The 14,138-nt window shown below is 41.3% G+C and overlaps 1 protein-coding gene across 3 annotated transcripts in view; it reads right to left on the reverse strand.

Annotated features, from left to right (window-relative positions):
- Positions 1–180: 180 nt before the first annotated feature.
- The window catches only part of LOC110981257 (uncharacterized), a 45,186-nt gene continuing 31,228 nt past the window's right edge, over positions 181–14,138 (reverse strand). For 2 of the 3 annotated variants that reach the window (XM_022238671.2, XM_087144933.1), the window contains exons 19-29: positions 13,829–13,929; positions 12,534–12,639; positions 11,302–11,455; positions 10,307–10,373; positions 9,711–9,777; positions 8,721–8,809; positions 7,621–7,741; positions 6,527–6,568; positions 6,050–6,124; positions 5,616–5,721; positions 181–2,740 (exon numbers count right to left, since the gene is read on the reverse strand). In XM_022238671.2, coding sequence (XP_022094363.2) covers positions 5,620–5,721; positions 6,050–6,124; positions 6,527–6,568; positions 7,621–7,741; positions 8,721–8,809; positions 9,711–9,777; positions 10,307–10,373; positions 11,302–11,455; positions 12,534–12,639; positions 13,829–13,929 — 924 coding nt within the window. In that variant the 3' untranslated portion in view covers positions 181–2,740; positions 5,616–5,619. The remainder of the gene's footprint in view (positions 2,741–5,615; positions 5,722–6,049; positions 6,125–6,526; positions 6,569–7,620; positions 7,742–8,720; positions 8,810–9,710; positions 9,778–10,306; positions 10,374–11,301; positions 11,456–12,533; positions 12,640–13,828; positions 13,930–14,138) is intronic. The other variant, XM_087144934.1, reaches the window with a different exon arrangement.

Below are 14,138 nucleotides of genomic sequence, written 5' to 3' on the forward strand. Positions count from 1 at the left end.
CATTTACTGCGTCTTCAAAAGCACATCATTTTACTTGGCAGCTAGTATGCAGAGGAACTACTCAAAAATGAAACGGTTGGCTTCTTCATTTCGAGGCATGCGCAAAAGCGACGGTGCCCTCTTTACGCGGCTCAATTTGCAATTTGAAAACCCCAAAAATACTTCACAAAGTGACACAACTTGCACAATTATATCTTGTCAATACAGTGACAATTTTAATCATCGGGTGCGTGCTTAAGACTCGAAGGCAATGCTATGCATCACTGTTCAAACATATATGTGTTATCTAGGGTAACGGTCAAGACATCTTTATAATTCCCTTTTCAAAGACGTGTCAGTCCAAAACGAGACAAAACTTTCCACATGGCAATTATGCAAAAATCACCTTCATACCCTCAAAAATACTTATCTGCCCTGTGCATTTAATATCAGCCTTTAACTGGCCTGGCATTTTGGACTCTACTGCATGTGATAGGCATATACCACAGACCGGCCATCCAAGCCACTACTGAAGCGCTTAAGTAGACGTGCACTAAGTGGTACATGGTGCATAGCAATCGACGTTAAGTGCGTAGTGATCTATAATAACGGTGCAGTTGCAATTACTCAATTCTTGTTGCTACATAATCATTAAGGCACTGGCTGGCAATCATTCATTAACGAAGTTGAACCTAACGTGGCTCCCTTTGTTAAACATACAAAACAATAAACACAAAGAAAAAAGGGTGATTCGTGAACTCTGAAAACTTGAGAAAGGGTATCTGCGTCACGAAAGGCACGGTAATCATTCGCAAAAATTATTTAGACAACTTTCAAAATTGAGTTATTTTGAATCTAAAGTGAGTCCTTTCTGTACACAGCGAACGTACAATAATATATTTTTTCCTGTTTACAAAATTTGTGCCAACTTGGTGAAGAAGAATTCATCTCCAGGACGAATTAAAGGAACACAATACATGTAGGCAGCTCATTTAGTTTTTGTTCTTTTGTTGCCGTCCAAAACTGGAAAGTAAACCGTTCAAGAACCAAGCTATAATCCCGTGCAATAACATAATTTCTATCACCCATATTCTAAAAACCTTCTCAACCATGTTGACCCAAAATCTAAATCAGAAACTTCTGAATCTTTATCTCGATCGAAAAAACACTGCTCAGTGAAAACGACATTACTGTATGTCAGTATGGCCCGGGAAGTGTCAATTTTCACCCTGAACAGGATTGGTCAAAGTTGGATTTAGGCTCTGGACCAATCCGACGAGAGTTCTCCAATGTGGGAAATACCAAAGCGATAAACTCACATAACAGATCGTCTAAAAAGCACACGCAGTACACAGTCCACTAAAAAGAAGATTATACTGCCGTAAGGTTGTCGTGCGTTCAATCTTCACACAATGCGTGTTTGTATTTGCGTGTAAGTAGGTTTTGAACCACGATATTCGCTCGCATTTTCTCCAAATATCAATGCAACACTTCTACAACCAATTAATAATTCACGAATTTTTTGGACGTGAGGTTTTGCGCACCTTTTACACCAATATTACAAAATATAGGACCTACCGTTTTCTTTAAATGTCAATTTTCTTCGGAGGAAACTGCGTAAAACGTTAACATGTCCAGTGGCAATACGTAGGTAAAGTACTTACTCAAGGAAAGAACGCCAATTATTTATAACAGATATTACAAAATTCTTTCATACACCACAACTTTAGACGACAAGGGATTTCTTAGGGTGTAAAACCCAGTGGAACTGTACTCAAGTATGTGTAATGCGTAGAGTGATATTTCAAAATGTAATATGTACTAATGAAAAATTTCAAATGACGATATATTGACGATCAGTTTTGAACATTTTGTTGCCAAAGTGGATCGTAACGGCAAAACATTTACACTAGCAAAAAGTCAGTACAGCGGCGCGCATGATCGTAAGGTGAAAGCTTTGTAACTTTCACCGACAGATCTATATATCACAGTATTCACTGTCAGCCTTAAGGTGTATTTACAAATTGTGCTAAATACTTTTGCAAATCTAAATAGCAATAAATGATCCTTTAAATTTTATACACACTCAAAGTTAGGATATAGTCGAATTGTTCATATTTTACATAAAATGAAACGTTTTCTGTTACAAGATATGGCAAAAGAAATCCTAAACTTGTGTAGTGTGGCTTGGATTCAACGGACTAATTCTATTAATTTCAGCAGTGGCGAAGGCAACAGTGCTGGTACTGTTGGCGACACATCAGAATAAGAAAAGTAGTTCCTTATGTGGATGAATATGTACTCTTCCATGGAATTGGATGCAAAACCATTAAGTCATAGAGAACGGACGAGGACTGTAGATTGGTGCAAAGAATGGGCGGGACGAAGAAACAACAACTTCCCTTCGACAACAATTTTTAATTATCCTTTCAAAATACAAAAATCCCAATATTCATTTCAAATAGTAAATTTTGGTATGAATGAACACTATTCTACTGATTACATTTTAACATAGCTGCGGCATTTTCAAAAGCACGACTACAAAATAAATCATCATTCCATTTACACATACACACTTAAGAATGTTTCTTATATTTTTTTAGCATTAGATTAATCACATCTCTGACTCTGGTATAAACATCTGTGGAGGTCAAACGTTAAAGGTCAAACCTTCCCCTCAGAAGTCATCGGTGTTATCTGTTTGAGATGGTGCCACTTTCACTTTCCTGATCCCACTCGTAAACATTGCTGGCTTGTGTGACTGAAAGTTAAGAATGACCGTACCCATTAGTCTGTTGTTTTAAAACAGCTGCTGAAAAACTGCCACATAGAGCAAACTTTTTTGTGGGTGCGTTTTCTTTGAAAATATAATCTCCATGCATCAACAACAGGGCACTGCGTCAGCGGCCACAGTTCTAGAACTTGTAGTTGACGTCACCTTTTCAACTTTCACTACTGCTTTTTCATTTTTGCAATTTTTTGGGGGGGGAGGGGCAAGATGAAGGTTTGGGGGCTAAAGCCCACGTAGCCACCCACAGAACCGTGCCTGTGCATCACCCAACACTCAGTGTTGTAGTCAATACCTCTTAAGACCAACACAAGACCTCATTAAACATTACAAGACCAACACGTGACCTTGTTTTACCGTCATTGTTCACCCTGTTACTTGTGACTTGTCTTCTGAACTGTCTTGTGCATAGTCTTGTGAAATGTCTCCTAATGATCTCGACTACAACACTGGTGACAGCATCTCAGGAAAGACAAAGTGGACTCTACTGGTTACGACTGCAGTCCTTTCTTTCTCAATCTATTTCAGTCTTGTAGGCCTGTGCAGATATGCCACCCTCTTGAAGCAGTGAAAACGCAACACTTGCTGCAAGGAGAGGGCACCTCAGTGCCATTTTCTGCAGGAACCACTGCTTCTGTGCATTTCCAAGCCAGCTCAAACCAGCACAAGCCGGACATTTCACACCGTGATTGTGTAGCTGTTTGTTCAATCTGACTAGCCACCACCGTTGGTAAGTGAGGCTTTTATGGAGAATAACCCCTGCTCAGGACAGGGCCTAAATATACAATGGTATTACCTGAGTTATCGTCAGCGTCACTATGTGAGGTCATGGGCACAAATGGAGCAAAGAAAGGTCGGTCGGGCTGGCTAGCATAGCATGGTAGGCAAGGAAAGGATTAGCATTGTGGGTGTCCTTGGGTTCAAACCCCAGAGGGTAGTTTTTTATCTTTCTTTTTTCTCTTTCAAGTTCTTGACAGGTTTTTATATTTGCTGTCCAAATTGTTAGCCCTGAAGTATATTTTATTTACAGGACAAAAGCTCACTTCAACGTCTTCTCAATCAGGTAATTCCGTAATATATTTCGACTCTGTTCAGAAAACAGCTTAAAAAGCCTGGTTTGTTAATAGCGGTGGGTAGTCGGATCGGCTGACTTGTTCCATTTGAGATGATCCATGCAGTTTGAATTGCAACCAAGTTGACATGTTATCTTCTAACTCAATAAGAATTTTCCACAGTTTGCTGAGGCATGGAACCCCTGGTAGGGACCCTTACTCCATAACATTCGAATGCACATGATGATCATTATGCGAGATATCCCTCGCTCACTTCCACCTAACCATAGTATCAACTGTCTGTAAACCTGTGCCGCCGGGCGAAAAAAATGAAAGCATGTGCAGTAGCACTCAGGAAAGAAGTGGAAACATGGGCACGACAGTAGGACACACATTCAATTTCATGCAAACGTTCACAGAGTGGTCACAGAAAGTCACAAGTCTTCTGCAGCTTTTCTAATTGAGCACAGCCTTAGTTTCAAACCATCATGCCAACTTGATTTGACTTGGTTTGAGTGAAGGCAAACGTCTCATGTAGGCCAGCTTCAGATGATGACTGCTTTCGGCCAAGTTTTGGGGGATTTTGGTATCTATCTAATAGAGCCTATTTCTTGGCTTCATTTGAAAATTGCCTTCACAGGAGTAGCAGGGAAACTTGTCAGTTTTTCAATTTTCAAGTTTTAGTTTTTCAATTGCTTGCAGTTGTGAGGTTCACGGTTATTTGTGAAACCTATGGAGTCCTTGATCGGTTCGTTCTCTAAAGGTGAGGTCTGAACTGTCACTCAAGACCTAGCTTATTGTTGTGAGGGAGCAAGTGCTTGTGGTTTTGGGCAAATCATGACCCTCTGGGTTAATATTTGACAACATTGCTGGGTTACTGAGCTTTGGTTCCTTGCCTACATGCTTGCTGGCATACTCACTTGGGTGCATGCATGCAGCCTGCACCTGTGCTGGAGCCTTGCTTGTTTCGTTTGATTTGTCAGGTGCTTGCTTGGTCGACTAAGTGACTTTCTACTTTGCGTGACGCCTCACTTGAATGACTGGCACTACTTTTTAGAAAGGGAAATTTACTCTTCTAGCCCCCCTAACAATACACCCTTGGCATGCATCAAATTACACACTCCTGTATCTTTAATGGTAAGAAAACTCAATGGCTCCAGAATGGGCTTTTGTGCACTGAGCACCACCATCCATAAAGCTTTCCTGCAATGTAAGGGACAGTGTTTCTTTCTTGTCCCTAAAACTGTTCAGTGTCTGCAACGATCACGGCAGGGGGACTCCCAAGCCAGACAAAGCTCCATGCTAAATGCACCCAAAAGGGAACAGAATTCCCCAAAATACTAAATCCCGGTGTCAGCCTGTTGTCCCTCGTCCGTGGGAGTTTCAGTAAGGGAAACTGAACGTGGGATGCACAAGTACACTTCCGGGTTGTTTGGAGAACACTCACAGAAAGACATTGTATGCCAGTGACGGGGCTTTTGGAAGATTCCAGTGCGGTGAGTGAGGGATTAGTTTTCTGGTGTGTTTGAGCTGAGCAACTTGTGGAAAAATGCCTGGTTTGTGTACAGAACGAGGTGGCACACATACACTCACACAACTAAAAATAAAAAGCGATTAAAGCGTGAAAATGCCGGTGATTTTTGTGGGACAAAGTGTGAAAATACAGTGACGTGTTATGTGCACCACCAGTATTTTATTTATATTATTGTACACAATAAACTTTCATTTTTGTCTTTTTTTTGGTCTTTCTTTCTGTTTTAAAGCACAATCCTTACAGCTGGAGACTGAACACTCACCAAGCTATTCATACAGATCGTACGGAATGTCAACTCCGGCGTCCAGAGGTACGGTCACCTCGTACAGGGGGGCCTTTTCGGCATTCATGAGGCATTTAGGATGGAGCTAGGTTGGATGGGAAGGTCAGGTTTCAGACATGAGATTAGGCAATGCCAAGCACAGTGCCCTACGGAACCCCTTCTCAGCACACTTTTAAAGCCGCACGAATGGGGCGTTGGTCAATTCACTCAGAGTGCAAGTTGCTCACAAAGGATGGCCAGTTCCTTAGGGATGCTGACAATCACACCAAGGATGAACACATAAAAACACACACCGCAGTCTTGAAACGAGTTTTTGATTTGTTTTTCCTATTTGTGTACTGAGCAAGTTTGGGACAGTTCATTTTCACACGAAGAATAAAAGAGAGAGATGAGAAGGATCACAACGGTCTTACCGAATCCACGGTGGAGGCTCCTCCCAGGCTACTCTCCTTTACCCTACGGATCTTCTGCTTGAGGGCGCTGTTCACCTGTTTGGGTAACCAAGACAGAATTACAAAGGTTACAGACAGTCCTTTTGCAGCATCACAAGTGCAGCTGTTGCCATCCGTTCAAAGCAATCTCTCAACAACAGCTGGAACCGCTGGCGATTTATTCCAAGGAACAAAAAGGAAGCACTCTTATGGAAATGACCGACTCCTGAATGTAGCTGAGAGCAGAGCTGTATATAAATATATAGCTGCGACATAAGTGTCACTATTATTGGAAACAAACTGGCAGGTGTATGTGCCAGTGCGTACGGACAGTTGGCATACAATAGCTGCACATTCTACTGTACACATAATGAACAGCCATTTTGTTTCCAAAATCTGAAGCCTGGCGCTTTTCTCTTCATACATAGCTCTGGCTGAGAGGATTGGTATCTGACCTACCTCACCGCTCATGAAGCAATGGAACAGAGCCATGAAGAATCCCTGCAAAGAAAGAACAAAAGTTGGTCACAACATGGCTTACTTAGAGTAATTCAAGCCCACTTATTTCCATTTAAAGGCTGTAATAAAAAAAATTTGCTGCATACTACTTTATACTGACTACAAGGACCTAAAATACAAATCCTCAAAAGATGGAGGGCCTGACATTTTGATCCTAGCAGAATCTTTCTCAAAGGCAAATTGGATCAAAACATCAGGTCCTCCATAATTTGACATTTGAAGACTGGATAGGACATGTGTATGCTTCCACACAGTGTGGATTCAGAAAACCCAGACAGCTAGGAGGTGAGTGCTAACCTTACAAAACTAGTGTGGACTTCTGAATAAAAGATGTCCACTCAATGCAGGAAGGGAAGACCTTCCGTGGACTTACACATGTCCATAGGACATTTCCCCTTCTCTGAAAAAAAAATTCAGATAGGACATTTCCCCTTCCTGGAAAAAGAAATTCAGAGGTATTTGGGGGTAAGGGTTACTTTGTGGTCACAGAAAGAACAGTCAACGAAACATTTTACAAAAATCCACTTGAATATCTTGTTCCCAGTTCAAGAAATATGAGTATTTTTCACTGAGTTTTCTGAACTGCATGAAAACAAAGGAATGTCCATACTAGGCATGTAACATAAGTATCTTTGGGTTATTCGGTGTTTTGTCATGCTGTATTATCTCTTAGTGGTATTTTGCTTGGGGTATTGTGTTTGTGGCATAGATAATGTGCACTTGCCAGTCTGGAGTGACAAACACATTTCACACTTTCAAACCCACACCAATGAAACACGCAGCAGGCAAGAGATGGCAGGTGCCACGTCCTAACCAGTCTTTAAATGGAGATCAATAATTCAGCCATAGCCCAACAGGTGTACTTGTGGTGTTCTTTTAAAAAAAAAGAACTTACCATAAAGTCTCATGGGATCATTCCCACAAACCTGAAAATTTTCTCTGCTTTCTGACCACCAACTGTGAACCATTTCATGGGAGTCATTAACAGTTTCTGGCATGGTAATATATGCCACACCTTGACACCATGACCCTACCTGAAAGGCATTCAGTGTCACAAAGACGTACTGCAGAGACAGGAGGTTATGCTGAAAGTATCCGACTATCCAGGTGGTCCCCAGAATGGGCAGAAGGAGAAGGGAACTACGCGCACCTTTCCTGTCAAAATGTGGAGCACGCACAAAGAATTGGAGTATTGGAAATTGAGGAGTACAGATGAATTGAATTTAAGTACACACAACGATTTCTGAACGATCACCAGGATTTGGAGTACACAAAAGAAATCATTTTGAACACATCCACTAATTTTTAACACCTAAATTGATTTCAAGCGCCCAAACTGGTTTGAAGCTCATGAAATAATATATTTTAGGAATTGATTCCTTCTCAACTGGATTATTTTTCGGCATAACAACTCTACCATGCTCACAATGTGGTTGGTCAGTGGCATGGTTTGTGTACACCCAAATGTCATGGCTATGACCGCAAATAATACATGTAGCTATGGAAGCCACTGACTGAAAGCTGTAGCTACTTCCCAGCACAGACACGTGGGTAACACAGCCAACTAATTTGGTTACTACCTTGTACTGCATGTGTTCGTATGACTGCTGGAAATGAGAGGTCATTATTTGCTTTAAAAAAATGGACTCAGGTGACTTGACAATTTCAAAAATGAATATACCCGGAAAATTAAAAAGGCCACTTTTAGTTGGTGATTTGTCTTTAAGTCAAAGAATCAAACACAATTCTGAGGAATCTTAAAATTGAGAAAAAGACCCATGAGTGACAAACATGTTCAAAGGAACATGTTTTCCACTCTCTATAGAGTGTCCTGTATTGGGAGAAAGTCCTGTTTTAATACATTCACATCTACCGTCTTTCAGGATATTTTCTCTGAAGAAAAAAAAACCATCAAGTTTTGGCAAAATCACATCTTAAGCTTGAGTCCGGAATCTTCATGAAGTCCCTTGACTAGCAACAACAGTGATTTTACTGGATGGCAGGTACCTTCAGCCTCCAAAACTTTTCCAATCTATCCAAGTTCCTCAGTACTAAGAAAAAATACTCCATACTCCAGTGACTGTTGGGTCATTGCACCAAAAGTAGGGCTGAAAGATCTAAGGCATAAGCTTACTTGACACTGTTGAAAATTGGCTTTTCCTGTTGCAGCTTGGCAGCAGACATCACAATACGCAACACCATGAATAGCACAGCCACGTTCACCTGCCAAAATACAATCGCAAAAGGGACGCTTCCAAAAGTGTGATACTCACTGGCTAGATGTTCAGGATGGTAAGATGTCCGACAGAGATCAGACAAGTAAACTGAAGAGTGCCCATTTCAACATCAAAAGACCAAAAACAAGCAGTTGGCTGTTTTTAAAGTCTTCACTGTCTTGTCTTTACACTCCTGGCCGGCACTCTCAACATGTGTTCATTTTACAATTTAGCCATTTCTCAAAAAGCTTCCAGTCTCTTAATAATACATCAAATCTTCAATTACATCGAATATATTCTCACTTTTACTCATGTCATCATATCGTCAAGCTCTCGCCTTCTGTCTATACTGATAAAGCCTCTGTAGTTCAAGGGTTACTTATTATGTTTCAAGAAGGCCTGGAACTTTGCACTGGACCGGCATACAAATTGATCATATGACTTGTTTATTACCAAGTATAATATTTTTTAATCCTCCACTTTTAAGCTTTAAAATTTACAGCATGACTTCCCAGCAACAGTTGAAATAATGAAGTTAAAAAAAGCCGGTCAAAGTTAGTTTGCTTGAAAATGTACAATGGGCAAGTGAAAATTCCTGTAGGCTAGTCAAAATATAAGTTCACTTGCCCAGTGGGCTAGTTAAAAAGCTTAAGGTCAAGGCCTGTTTCAAGAAACTTGAAAGTTTCTGGTCAATTTGGAAGTTTCCCAGGAAAAGTCTACTGGAAAAATGTCACATCAGTCGAGAAAAGTCCAAAGTCAATGGGAAAATTCTTGTCACAGTAGGGAAAGGACAGGTTCACTTCTTCCATAGGGTTCTGTATTAAACGTATGGCTTGTTTGTGATCTAATCTCTTGTTGCATTGCTGATATTGAAAAGTTTACTCTGAAGAGTTGAACGGATGACTCACCAACAGAATGGGGATGATTGGTCCCAGGAATGCCCAAATACTGTTGTCTTTCACCTCCAGCCAACAGCTGTCAGACAAAATCAGTTCAAATGCATTTATATAATTCAAGATTTTTTTCTACATCTCAACATCGTTTATACTTCCCGAGAGTATTATGTGAAATGCATTTAACAAAATCAAAACAATAACAACAATATATTTGGATGGAGTTGAAATGCATTCATCTTTTGTCAATTTGTTTCCTGTATTAACATTCCTGTTCTCATGGACTGATTAAGATAAGCACTTGAGATTGTGAAAAAAATCTACAGACTCGGGGGTGCCAAAACAAGTAAAAGTAATATCCTGAAACGCATTTGCTCTGCTATCCATCAAAATTTATTCTTTCCAAGATTGATGACACAGAATTCCCAAGCTTTGCTGAGCAAATAATGCTACAACATTCACAGAGTGTCTCACCTCTGTAAACTGAATGCTGGATGATATCAGTTTTGTAAACCTGACAAACTGTATCTGCAAGTTTTGAACAATCACCTTTCAGGATTAAGAGCTCATCAGAATCAAATGCACAATGGAGACACAGACAAAACACTCACATTTCGTGGTCTTTGTACTGATTGAAGAAAATTCCAGATGTAATTCCAACCACAATGATGGGAATTCCTACAAGAAAAGTTGACAACAGCTTTACTTAACTACAGATTGACTGCATTGACGGACCAACTGATTGGATTGATCAATCATATTGGATGGAATTGATTATACTGTACTGACTGAGTCTGACTGTAATGGACTGATTAGATTAGATCACCACCCAAACACCAGCAAGCTCAGTGGTTGGGTGGTTAAGTCGTAAGCACTAGTAAGCAAGAGGTCATGGGTTCAAGTCCCACCCAAGTACGCTTGTGGGTTTTCTCACAAGCCTTCAGGGCAAACATGGAGTATAAATGTGTTGCAATACACGTCGGGCAGGGCAAAAATCCAAAAATAGCCAGTGTTTCTTGTCGATCCTCCCGGTCGCCACCATGCCCGTGGCCAACAGCCTCGAGTTGCAAAATCTCTTCCCGAGTGTATTCTGGTTCAAACTGATAAGGCAATATTTCTTGTGCCTCATCAGCTCCTTCAATGTCGCTTTCTTTGTCAAATGAATAAGATGATAATAAGATAAAAAGCATCTACGCTGAAATTATTGTCGCGATGATTACTAGCGTCTCGACGATTAAAGCGATAATAATCCCAGCGTTGATTCTTTTTCTGATCATGACAGTAATCAGTTGTCATGTTCGTCTGACATGATGGCACATGGTAATGCTACTGCATTACGCACATGTCGCCAGATAAAGGACTCTGTCCTGTGATGTCACAATTCTTGGGAACTTCTTCAGACAACCTGTGGAACCCGACGGCTGTTATCAAGCTTTTGCTCCAAGAAGGAAGTGAAATAGGGTCACAAAAACTATAATTTTTAACATATTTCCACGCATTTTGAAATTCTGCAGATGTGTTTTCTTGTTATATGTATGTTTGGTGTACGTGTTGATGCATGTTTTACAAGAAATCTTCCCAGCAAGGTCCATCCCCTTTCACCTACCCCATCCGAGGGCAAAGTAGACCCAAATACGGGATTTCTCGCTATCAAAGACAGCGACAATCTGGCGATAGAGGTGAATACCCTCCACCAGCATCCAGCTGAACATGGACATGTAGAAGAAGTGCAGGCCAATGGTGATGAACTGGCACACCAGCTAAGTTGATGAAACCAAGAAAACAAGATGCATTTTTCGTAAATTATTCATTAACGAGTAACCTTTGCTGGTGTAACTGGAATATAAATGTACTTCTGACACAATGAACCGGTTGTATGGTCTGTCAGAAAGTTCCTCATCACTGGTTTCAGTTCTACCCTCTGTTTACAAAATCACAGTTTCCCCAAGATTGCTACGATATCCTAGTCAATTGCAAGTCAGCAACCCCCCCTGATTTTTCTGATTATCTGGGCATCACACACAGACAGTTTTCTTCATTAAACCATCCTACTCATTAATTTAATCGCTGCCATAGAGTTGTTGTGTTACCCTTTCGAGCCACGCCTCCCTTTCCAAGTGAACTTAATCTCTCTGATGCTCTTGCATGAAGCTCCTCGCAAATAGCTGCCGGCCATCTCCACAGCTACTGGGTACTAGTGTAAAGCTTGCACTAAATTACGCAGAACAGCAACAGCGCATGTGGTCCAAGGAGCTCAAGTTTGCATGCACACTTAACCTCGTGACAGCACAATGTATCCGGGCCAAGTCAAATGCCACCAAACTGTCTTGTTGGCCTGACGATTGCTTGTATGAAACAACAGGACAGCATGTGCTGAGGCCCAAAATGCAACTCGGTTTTATGTCCGACAAACTTCCTCAGGTTTCTTGTGTTCTTGCAGGTGAATTTGTAATCATTTTAAAAGGCGCCATGTGCATGTTGCAGCCAGTTAGCTTCTTGTGCTGGACTGAATACAGTTTTTTACTCACCAATTTCTCAGGACTACAGCCAAAGTTTTTAAGTCTTTACCATTACATGATGATGCCTGACAGCTGAATTCCTGGGCTTCTCTCTTAGAAGTCTGTTCAGACCAAGTCCCCATCAGCATACACACATGTATATTACCAGATCTTCAATATTGGTTTGCAACACCATTCATCCTCTTCTGAATTCCCCATCTCATTGTAGGATGATATTTCCATAAACGTAACTATCTAACTCTCATTTTTTTAAGTTTCCTTTTTTCAGAGTCAGTTTTTCAAGACCTGAATGGGAATGGAGTGAGAGGGACGTACTTACCTTGTTTTCGGTCTTGTCTATGCCGACCAGAAAGAGTAACAACGCGATCAAGGTGACGGTCATCAGATGCATGTGGATAATGATACGTTCCGAGCTCAGCGTTGACCTGCAGATAAAAAGAAATGCAACATCAGCAACCTATGTCAGTTTGAGGGGGAAAAACTATCCTCGAATTCCCAGCAGCCTGGTCTTTAATGCCTGGCAAATGTAATTATTACCAACATTTTTTCACTCTCAAAAGTGGAGATAAGCCAGCCTTGTTTTGAAACAGAATACCAAGGTTTGGGGCATTGAGAGCGAGCGGATTACCACCGGGGACAAAAGCGCTCCACCACCGCAGCGATGAGCCACACAGCACCACTGCATGTCAATCTGACCCCTTTTGAAAAGAGGTCAGCAGCGCACTGTGGCAGGTTTGTGAACAAAATAAAGTTAAATAACACCGCACAATCTGGGCTCTTTTTACAAGGTTGCAGGCCTGGCTGAAATACTCGGGCGTTAATAGATTTTGTGTGTCAGGCTAGAGTGGAAACCAGACCATTCTTCGTGTGGGTATAAGTGTGCAGTCAATGCAGATTGGAATTTTTTTAAAGAATTTCGAAAACAGAAAAAAATGATAAATATCCCGCCCCAGCATCATCAACATTGGAAGCTGCCCCGGCAGATAGTGGTTAATGAACGTCTCTACCATTACTGAGCCATACATCTAAAAAATTAGATAGAGTGACAACTCGTTTGTCTACAAAAACGTCGCAGGAAGGTAAGAGTGAGGATATTTTTTTTGTGTTTATGGAAGGGGAACAGGCATTTTGCTACATGCAGGTTCAACATACGGATTTATACATGCAGGAGATGACAGTGGTTAAAAGTTGTTGAATGCATCCGATGAGAGAGTATTATCCAGCCAGACAGTTGGAGCACCATGGAAAATGGTGAAGTTTTTGGTTAGGCATAATTTGGGCTCCAAGTTGTCTTGTGATACACTCCCTGCAGGGATGTATTGGCCACTGTGCTGCATAACCAAAAAAGCCGCTTTGTGATAACACTTTATTGACACCATCTGAAAAGCATCAATTAACGTCTACAAGGTGCGTTGCAGCAGCGCGCAACGTTGGAGCGTAGATGATGGTCATGTTATTGTTTCAGTGTCTTGCCAGTCTTTGCATGAGATCAAATTCAGGAGCCTAGCAGAGCAACAAGCTAAAACGTAACCACTAACCCCCCCACCTCCCACCCCCCCACTGGCCATTTGTCACTGGTGGTGGGTGTAGTCAGAGCACACCCTGTGTACTCACCTCAGGTAGAGCAGCAGTCCCACAGCCAAGGCAAGAGCGGCAATGGATACCAGACAACCCACTTTGGTGAGGATGTTAATGGCTTCACGGTCTTCAGGTGCCTGTCAAATTGAGTCAAACAGTTACTGTGTATATGATGACAGCACAGCTAGAATGGCCATTTGAAAATAATTAGGGATGTTAAAGCTGTGTCATAACAACACTAAGTGCTTTGGGGGGAACATTTCAGGACCTCTTTGAATCCTGTGTGGGCACTGACGAGGAACAGGCTTACCGTTTGGTTTTTGGTCAGATTTCAAGCATTTTACTC

The sequence above is a fragment of the Acanthaster planci genome, linkage group LG13, assembly GCF_054643075.1.
Source record: "Acanthaster planci isolate LZ-2023a linkage group LG13, COTS_SCS, whole genome shotgun sequence".
NCBI lineage: Eukaryota > Metazoa > Echinodermata > Asteroidea > Valvatida > Acanthasteridae > Acanthaster > Acanthaster planci.